This window comes from Juglans regia, chromosome 13, assembly GCF_001411555.2.
Source record: "Juglans regia cultivar Chandler chromosome 13, Walnut 2.0, whole genome shotgun sequence".
NCBI lineage: Eukaryota > Viridiplantae > Streptophyta > Magnoliopsida > Fagales > Juglandaceae > Juglans > Juglans regia.
Window position 1 is genome coordinate 31,740,447 of NC_049913.1, and position 9,809 is coordinate 31,750,255.

At 41.9% G+C, this 9,809-nt stretch overlaps 2 protein-coding genes across 2 annotated transcripts; one reads left to right on the forward strand and one right to left on the reverse strand.

The window, feature by feature from the left end:
* The first annotated feature begins 5,365 nt into the window (after positions 1 to 5,365).
* Positions 5,366 to 6,230, forward strand: LOC108996593. The gene is made up of 2 exons (XM_018972570.2): positions 5,366 to 5,544; positions 5,660 to 6,230. The coding sequence occupies exons 1-2, from the start codon at positions 5,437 to 5,439 to the stop codon at positions 6,017 to 6,019; spliced, it is 468 nt and encodes a 155-aa protein (XP_018828115.1). The 5' UTR covers positions 5,366 to 5,436; the 3' UTR covers positions 6,020 to 6,230.
* Positions 6,231 to 7,354: 1,124 nt separating this feature from the next.
* LOC108996625 (UNC93-like protein 1) lies at positions 7,355 to 9,528 on the reverse strand. The gene is made up of 2 exons (XM_018972620.2): positions 8,163 to 9,528; positions 7,355 to 8,014 (listed from the first exon to the last, which is right to left on the reverse strand). Exons 1-2 carry the CDS (start codon positions 9,323 to 9,325, stop codon positions 7,783 to 7,785), a joined length of 1,395 nt encoding a protein of 464 aa, XP_018828165.1. The 5' UTR covers positions 9,326 to 9,528; the 3' UTR covers positions 7,355 to 7,782.
* Between the last annotated feature and the right edge of the window lie 281 nt (positions 9,529 to 9,809).

Genomic DNA, 9,809 nt, shown 5'->3' on the forward strand with positions numbered 1-9,809 from the left:
GAGGTAATTTGTCGGATGGCTAAGGAGCCAATGCGCTCTTCACCGTGATGAGAGTGAGGTAAGTTGTCGGGCAGCCAAAAGGCTGGACCCGCTCTCCCACATGAGGGGAGTTGGGCCACCTACCCACCTATTGATCCTCACGAGGAGGTAAATTGTCAAGCAGTTTGAGATTGGACCCGCTCCCACCCGTTGACATCACAAGGAATGTAAGTGTTGGGTTAGGCCGGAGCTGATCCCTCTCTTCATCATGGCAAAGGTCGGGGTAAGTTGTCATGTAGTAGAGGGGCTGGATCCACTCTCCATTGCGGGAGGGACAAGACGGCCTTACAGCGCATCTCGCCATTTTCCTCCTGCAGGGAGGTAAGTTACTGGACAGTTTGAAATTGGATCCACTCCCGCCTGTTGACGCTCATGAGGAAGGTAGATGTCTGGTAGGCGAGGGCTAGCCTACTCTCCACCGCGAGAAGGATAAAGCAGCTTTAGGCATAACTTATCCCTTTGGTGTCTCGAGGGTGGTGAATGTCGGACAGCTGAGCAGCTAGTTCGCTCTTCACTATGATGGGGGCGGGGTAAGTTGTTCGGAGAGCTGGAGAAGCTGGACCCACTCTCCCCACGAGAGTGGTTGGGCCACCTGCCCACCCTTTAGCCCTCGTGGGGAGGTAAGTTGTCGGGCAGTTTGAGACTGGACTCGCTCCCGCCCATTGACATCACATGAAAGTTAAGTGTTGGGTTAGGCTGGTGCTGGTCCCACTCTTTGTCATGGTGGAGGTCGGGGTAAATTGTCAGGTAGCCGAAGGGCTAGACTCGTTCTCCATCGTGGGAGGGATGAGACTTAAGCTATCTCATCATTTACCTCCCACGAGGAGGTAAATTATTGGACAGTTTCGAATTGGACCCACTTCCGCCTGTTAACGCTTACAAGGAAGGTAAGTGTTAGGCAGCTAAGGGTTGGCTGCTCTCCACCACAAAAGGGATAAAGCAGCCTTAGGCGTAACTCATCCATTTGGTACCTCGCAGGAAGGTAAGTGTCGTCGATGGAGATTTCGTTGATGGAGATACATTGTGGAGATTATGCCGATGGAGGTTACATTGATGGAGATTATGTTAGTGGAGATTATGTTGATAGAGATTATGTTGGTGGAGATTACGTTGATGGAGTAAGGAGTTGAGATATGCGAGAAACATTTTATCCCTATAAAGCCACACTCTCATTAATAGAATTTACACCATCGACATGGAAATATAAATTACAAGTCATAAGGCTCTTTCGCAGTAAAACTCCCGTAGATGCTCTGCGTCCTGTGGGCGTGGACCATGTGCACCCCCTATCCTTAGCTTCAATTCTTGCACGTAACACATCCACGCCAGGACCTGTTCTCCTTGAATTTCTCCCACCCCCTGAGAGGCTTGCCTTTTGACTCTCTCCGCACTTCCTCCATTCCCACTCTAGCCTCCGAGAGAGAGGGTATCGATGCCTCAGCTGCCAACCTGCTCTATTTCCTCTTTCAAGGAAAGGCAACCTTCGATGTTATGAGTAATGGATTGGTGGTAGGTGCAATAGTGTCGACTAGTGCTATTATAGTCGTCTTCTTGGGCAGGTTGGCAGTTGTCTTTCTGGGTGGCGAGCTCCGGCCGATCAAATCGAAGCCCCAAACCCTTCATAGGGCCTTCTTCTCTCCTGTTGGTGCACGACTCTTTCTCCAGCTTCTTGAGAGCCTTGCCTATGGTTGGTGATTTCCTTTTCCTTTCCGCATGTTCCAGCTCTTTCCTCCTCGGCTCGATCAAGACTCAAAGTGTGTCCTCGGCATTGATAAAGTTGTCGGCTTGATCCATGAATTCTCACAGCGTAGCGGGAGTTCTCCTCGCCAATTCTGCCATGAAAGCAGATCAGGGCCACACTCCTCCCAAGAGGGCCGCCAAAGTTATCTTCTCGTCCTGGTCGTCTGTTGGTCATTCATTTTTTGATGAACCTGAATAAATATGTCTTCAGACTCTAGTCTTCTCCCTACTTGATGGTGAGGAGGTACGCCGTGGGGCGTCTCCTTCTCTGACTCACCATAAATTGTGAGGAATATGCTGACCAGCTCCCCAAAGTTGTCTATGGACCTGGGTGCCAAAGATCCAAATCATACTCTCGTCGGCCCCCTCAAGGTCAGCAAGAAAGCCTTGTAGGCCACTTCTCCCAAGAAACCATGCATAGTCATGTGGGCTCTGAAGGTTTCTAGGTGTTCAAGGGGATCTCTAGTACCATCGTACATGTCTATGAAGGGCACTTAGAACTTTGGTGGTAGGGGCACGACCATCACCTCATCGTTGTAGTGTAGGCCTGTACTGGTGAGCAATTAGTCTATTGATAACGATGTGTCCATCTTTCTCGCCATCGTCCCTTTGAGGTTACACAGCTCGTCCTGCTTGTACTGGAGGCATCTTCCTCGCCATCTCTTCAGATCTCACATGCTCGTTGTTGCTTGGTTCTGCTTCATTTTCTGGCTCGTTGGTGGCTACTCTGAGTGTCTCGTTCTCCTTTTGGAGGGTCTCCACCTCCATAGTTAGTTTTCCTACCAGTTGTTCCATTGCGGCGAGCCTTGCTTTCATGTTAATCGACATTGCTTATTCTTATCCCGAGTTGTCTGAGAACGGGTTATCATAGGCATATGAAGAACACGTGAAGTCTATAAAGATCTCACAGACGGCGCCACTGTTAACGTCGTGTTTCACACGCCTTTAGGTCGAGTTCTAGCAACTGGGGTCTTCGGTCTTTCACTTGCACACTTAAGCAAACACGAAGAATGGGAGGCCTTGGTGGTGGCCGGGGAGTTTCTGATGCTAAAGTCAGTATATCTCTTTAGTAGTTTGTGCGTAAACTTAGAGGAATCAGAGAGAGTTTTTCGTATGTGGAGATCGACTCTTATACTAGATTTCCTGTGGGGACAGCTTATCCCTAATTTTGAGGGGCATTTGTCATTTCCACTGTTCATTTAGTCAGAATCCTTTAATGTGGCGTGGCTTCTGGGACGGCGTCATTAATGCGGCATGGAGTCTGGAGAGTGACGTCATTAATGCAGCATGGCTCCCTGACTCACTTTACCCAAAAACTTTCCTTATTAAGCCTTTACATGCCTACTGTCAGAAGATTACGGGTTCTCCATATTTCCTGCCTACTTGGTTGTGCAGGTTCTCGATGGTAGTTTGTCATTAGGGCGGTGTCAGGCGACGAGTTTTATCTACCCCTATCGTCCACTTTCCCTACATGTGAGTTGTTTCGTGCGTGGGTTTTACTCACGGGCCGAGTACTTTGCAGAGGCCTACTAACTCCTTTTAGAGAAGGATCGTTCGGCTTGAATGAACTTGGCTGGACTCTCTTACTTACTTCCTAAGTGGTCCCTCCTAGGCTTGCTTTAAGGGCCGACATTGAGAAAAATCCCCTTACACTGACTTTAATGAAAGCCACATATTGATTAAAAATATATATTTATAAGAAATCTCGACTCGAGGCATTCCTAACATAATTCCCATATAATGAGACAGGAACCTATTGTGCAAGTAAACGGAGAGTTTCTGCAAAAAAGAGAACATCATGAGTGAAGAGGCCATTTCCATTTCCAGCTATGAACAATAATAAGGTGAGAACATCCAAAAATGGAGCTAAAAAATATTTCCAAACACCATCCGCATGCAACAGAACCTTCATAAAATATATATATATATATATATATATATATATACACACACACACATATACATATACGCGTGTGTGGTTTTGGATGATCCTTGAATACGGCAACAACATTTTGAAACAAGGGGAATGCCACATTTGAATAGCATATAATTTAGATAAAAACTAGTATATAATTTGTTTACACATGAATTTTTTACGAAATAAAGTTTCAAAATAGACTCGCTTTTCGCTTTGTTGTAAGCATCGTATTTTCCTTTACACTTTGAGAAATAAATAGTTTAATTTGATTTGTTAATTGGGTTGAGATTTTTAAAAAAAACTTGAAGGTAGTTGAAAATGTTGCCGAGACTCGAGAGAATTGAAGATCTAATGTGAAAGCGATTAATTTGCGTTGAAAATTAAAATCCCCAAAGCAAGTAGCAGATTTCAAATCCTAAATAGATTTGAGTTGTAAAATTTAGATTGATTTCGTTTGGTTGTCAAACTCCTCTCAACTCATCTCAACTCATCATTACAATTTTTTCAAATTCTAACACAAAATATAATAAATAATTTAACTTTTTCAAATTTCAAAATAATAATAATATTAAAAAATAATATTCTAATAATATTTTATCATCTCAACTCAACTCAACTCAACTCACTTTAACATCCAAACACAATCTGAGTTTGGACAGTGTGGTGATGTTAGATATTTTGTGAAATATAATGAAATAATAATAATAAAATATTAAACAATAGTGAATAGTAATAACAAATAGTAAAAAAAATGATCAAATAATAAATAATAGTAGAGCCTAAGCATTACATTTAGTACAGTTTGAGATTGTGGTTGAAAAAAATAATTTTTCACAATAAATCTTTTAATTATAGAACTTTTTTGAAATTATTATTATTAAAAAATTGTTAGCTGTTTGATAAATATGCACTTAAATCTTGTCATTATAAATCATAATAAACAGAAATACTTTTTAATTTTTAATTTTTTACTTTTTTCATCTAATCATTATAAGTTTATTAACTTTTTCAAACTTCCAAACAAAATATAAAAAATAATTAAATTTTTATTCAACTATTTATCTCTTATTTTCCAAAACTCTATAAAACATCTTAACTCATAATATTTTATTATTATTTACAAACTATTTCACTACTATTTATAAATAATCTCATTTTATCATACTATCCAAACAAGATCTAAAATGTTTGACAGTTTGTTTGAAGCAGCTTCCATATCAAATACGAAAATGGGTGATAGTATGGAGATTCCAGGTGTTTCCCTTGTTTACCCGTCACCCCAGGGTATGAAATTCAAATCTAGAAAGACAACCAATTCGCGACATAAGAGTTCTAAGTTTAGAGCAACCATCAGGGTAGTCTAGGCTGCCATCCAAGAATTCCGGACTAACTGTCATAACTAACAACAAACAACAGTTACTCCATATCCATCACGAGAGGCCCAAAAAGCAAACTTCTGGCCGTCGGTATGAATAAGTCACACACAGACTTTTGGCCTATAATTTGCCAGCCTAACGAGCTCTTGCACAACCAAAAATAGCTCCTAAATATCTGCATCTTCTGGCTATATTACCCTCCCACCTCTCCCTTAGTCCTCCTCAGCCTCAAACTCCCTCATTCATAAGCAAATATATATATATATATATATATATATATATATATAAAAATATATATCCTATACTGGTCTTTCAGCAACCCAACTCCCCAACTCGCCCATCCTTCCCACAAAATTCAATAAAATGGGAGGCTGTGCGACCAAGCCCAGGGAGTCTGACGTCCTTGCCGAGTCAATCCACACTGATGGTTGCACCGCTCCCAAGAAGGATGACGGGGAGACTTCTGCTCAAGTATGCATTGCATGCATTCTGATCCCTCCTGACCATCTTGAGATTCATTGCAGAAGTACTTGATTATTTATGATGCTGTTTCCTTTTGTTTTGTTTTGCTGATTTGTGACTGCAGGGGACCGACAACGGGGTCAAGAGTCAGAGTGCAGCACCCTTGATAGACATCTCCAAGGAGGAGAATGGAAACTTGTCCTCTGAACCGAAGATCATTGAAGCCGCACCAGTTTTGGTGGAGGCAGCTGAAGAGACTACCAAGACAACAACAGAGGACAAAGTTGAAGCCCCTGCTAATGAATCCAATGACAAAGTTGACAAAGTTGAAGCCCCTGCTAAAGAATCCAATGACAACAAAGTTGAGGCTGTTAAGGAGACCCAAGAGCCGGCAAAGGAGGAGCAAGCTGAGGCCAAGACTGAGAAATCAGATGCCACTCCAAGCTCAGGAGATAGAAGTGATGCACCTGTTGCAACTGCGTGATGACACTTCCAACTTAACAGAAACAATAAATCTAACTATAAGAGATTTATCATTGGAATGATACTTGTCTAATTTCAGTCTGTGGTTTATTGGGATTCATGTGAAGATCTGGAACAATTGTTAAATTATTTTTATTCCTCTGATATTTATATTTGGAGTTTTAATTTGTTGCTTTATAACACTAACCCATATATCCGGTTTTAGGAATCAAGTATGTTCTGCAAAATATTAGGACATTAACCATCATTCATTTCCTTCAAACCATTTTTCTTGGAACAGTAGACGTTCTTAAAATGCTGTCTTTTGAGGAGAACGAAAATAAAAGGAAGAAATTAATGAGAAAAAATAAAGCAAGAAAGAAAGATAGAAATGAGACGGAAAGAAATCTGTATTTGGACCTCTGAAATTCATCTTTCATATCATAGGTACAATTTTCATGAATATGTAGAGTAGAATATCACATTATTCTTTCACAACACAATTACCAAATCTTGTACAGTTTTGTTAGTGTAAATTGAAAGTGGATTCTGGTGAGACCCATTTTGGTCCCCAAAACTTTTTACACCTGAAGATGTAGAAAATCTTGTGAGCAACAAGGCACTCGCCGAGGTCTTTTGGACCAATTGGCAACACCCTTGGTTTCTCACTAAGAGAACCAATGATCAAATCCCAGTCCCCCTTGTATGAAAAAAAAAACACAAGGCACTCAGATTCCATTATGACTCTAATCCTAAAGAAAATAAACTATGAAACTTCACTCAACATTTATATTTTCACATCCTAAGGATTTGTCAGCCACTTCAATCAAAGACTAAAACACACCAATTTCGGCATTCATAAACATGAGCAGTAAAGAGACCTTCCTGCGCTGTGTTCAAATACAGATTGTTGCATTAGCCCCACATCATCACAATTTAGTGCAGATGTCATAATTACCTTAATGAAATTATCACACTAGAGCTCCATAAGAACTCTTTTCCCTTTAAGTCAGTCTCCTTCGTCCCTACCACTACCTCCAATAATGGTTGACGGTGGTAGTTTTGTCAATGCTATGCTATGGTCCACTATAATTTTACTAAGTCAAAAGGTAAATCACCAAATCCAAGAGTTTTCATGGTTCTGACGTGCGGCAGATTTGCTTAGTTCAATTGCCACTTCGGTCACCTCTTATCTGTACTGCCCCCATAGGTAACTTCAGAACTTAATTCAAAGCATTTAATTCCTTTCTCTGCCGCATATAGTCCTAAATTCTATACGATGCTCTTTAGTTCCCTGCTAGGCGACATTTCAAAAGAATCAAAACCACAACCTGTGAAATAATAACATGAACAGAAAACTATGATATTTATGACATTGAGCAAGATAGTACTCCTTTTCCAATATCTCTCAGAACTCCCACGTGGAAACCATCTGAGTGAATCTCTATTAGAGTATCAGGCAAAACAATATAGGGAATCAGCTTGTATAAGATTACAAGGTAAACAATGCTTTATCAAATCCGCTTTTTCTAAGGACACGAATTTAATGATATGGGGCCTAGCTTGGTGGTTATTAAGCTTGCATAAAGAGGAGCAACAACAACATATGGGGACAGACATTCTGCACAAAACATGAACTTCATTTCCCTCGTGTAAGATGATTAATGACAGTAAATAAATCGCATACAGCCTTCGATGAAACTTTCAAGCTCCCAAGATTTAGATCACCGTGGAGAACACAAGAACCATGATGGATTAAAGAATTCAGCCCCTCCACATCTTATGTCATTTATAGGCAGGGGTAGCTGGAGTAAGAGCAGCCTCCTTGGTAGTTTCCTCTTCAGCCTTGTTGTCATCGTTCACTGCCAACATGACAAGAACCCCCAATAATGGAATACCGACTGTAGTAAGGCCCCAATTCAAAATCAACTGGCCAATGAAGGATAGACCGTGTGCATCAGCTTGCCAAGCGGCTGCTGCCCCAGCACTCTGCACTCCCTTATAAAACCCAGCATACCTGCAATACAATGACACAAATTTCTGGAATAAAAAACAATTCTCAATACCTATACATATAGAAGGTCTAGAAACACATTTACTCTAATCCTAATGCACAACAACAATACAAACATGCACAGAGTTAACAATAAAACAATAATCAATACCTGCTGAGGATTTCAGAATCGTTAGCCAAAGCTCCAATTACCCAGTAAACCATGCTCTGGAACATGGCATCCAGCAACCCATAACTGAAGTATAAGACGAATGGCCCCGCGAAATCGGCACCCGAGTCCTTGAAATCCAACTTCTCCGGCTTGTCACCGCGCGAGTAGCCGAGCTGGCTGGCAAGCCCACCAGCCCAAATAGCAGTCCCGAGAAGCGCAACCACTCCAATCCCAACAAATCCCCTCATCCTCCTGCTCTGAAAGCTGAAATCCATTATGTATCCAATTCCAACTGAGCCCAACATCTGTGCCCCCCAGTAGAACACATTGTTAAACCCCCTAGTCCTCAAATTAAACATCACCCCATTCACGTTATTGAACTGATACGTGTAGAAAAAATTGCTGGCCAAAGCGGCAGGCACTATGAGCAGCATCTTCCAGTTCAAGAACAAAAAAAGAATCTCAAGCGCCTCGGTCTTAACGTTGGAGTACTTGATATTAGTACAACGTGTCCCATCGTCACGAACCACCTTGCTCGGTGGCAAAATAGACAAAGAAAGAAGCGTCCCAGCTGACATAAAGGCCATGAAACCGATATATGTGCCATCGTTAACCGAAGCTGCCTCGGCACGGTTATAGTTGAGAATGAAAGGAATAAGGCCGCCGATTACACCACCCATGTTGAAGATACTCCAGAAGAGGGAGATATAGGTCCCTTTACGATGAATTGGGGGGTAAGAGGTCATGATAGCGCCCTGGGCGGCCCAGAGGAGGCCTGCGCCGACGCCCAAGAAAGCACCGGCGACAATAGCGAATTCCTGGCGCTCTTTGTGGTTGTAGTAGAGGAAAGAGCCGGCGTAGAGGATGTAGGTGGAGCAGCCGGTGACGAGGGTGAGGCGGGGACCGAGGATGTTGTAGATGCCGCCGCCGAGTACGCCGAAGACGGCGAAGGTGGTGTAGAGAGCGGTATTGGCGTTGTTGGCTGCGGTGGGGTCGACTTGGCCACCACCACCCATGCCGGAGAGGGCGTTGAACATGCCGGGGCAGCAGAAACAGACGAGGCCAATAAGGGAGACTTGGACGAAGGGAGAGTTGTACCTGAACATGGATTTGGCGGGTAGTTGCTGGGTGCTGAGCGACTCTTCATCTCCCTCGAAACCCATTGAGATTGAGATTTCTTGGCCGAGTGGCTAGACTGCTCAGAGAGAGAGAGAGAGAGAGAGAATTGGAGATCAGAGGCGGAGATTAAGGGATGAAAGGGAAGTGGTGAAGCTCTGAATTTAAGGGACTGGGAGAGGCATTCTGTACTACTCCCTTCTCACATGACATGACAACTGTTTGATTAGGAAAATGAATAATAAAATCTTGTTCATTGTTCATAGAGCCTCTCTCTCTTTCATTTTTCTTTTTCATTGGATATCAATGTTGTTGACTTTTAATTGAAGAAATTAAGAGTTTGAGATTCTAAGGTATCAATGGTTACACAGATAATTTCGTTTGGATTCTAAAATTACTTCAATTATCTCATTTTATTATTATAATTTTTTTAAATTTTAAAATAATAATAATATTAAAAATAATATTTTATTTAACTCATCAAAAGCTTTCTCACATAGCCGAAATTGGTTAAGAAAAGTAAACAAATAT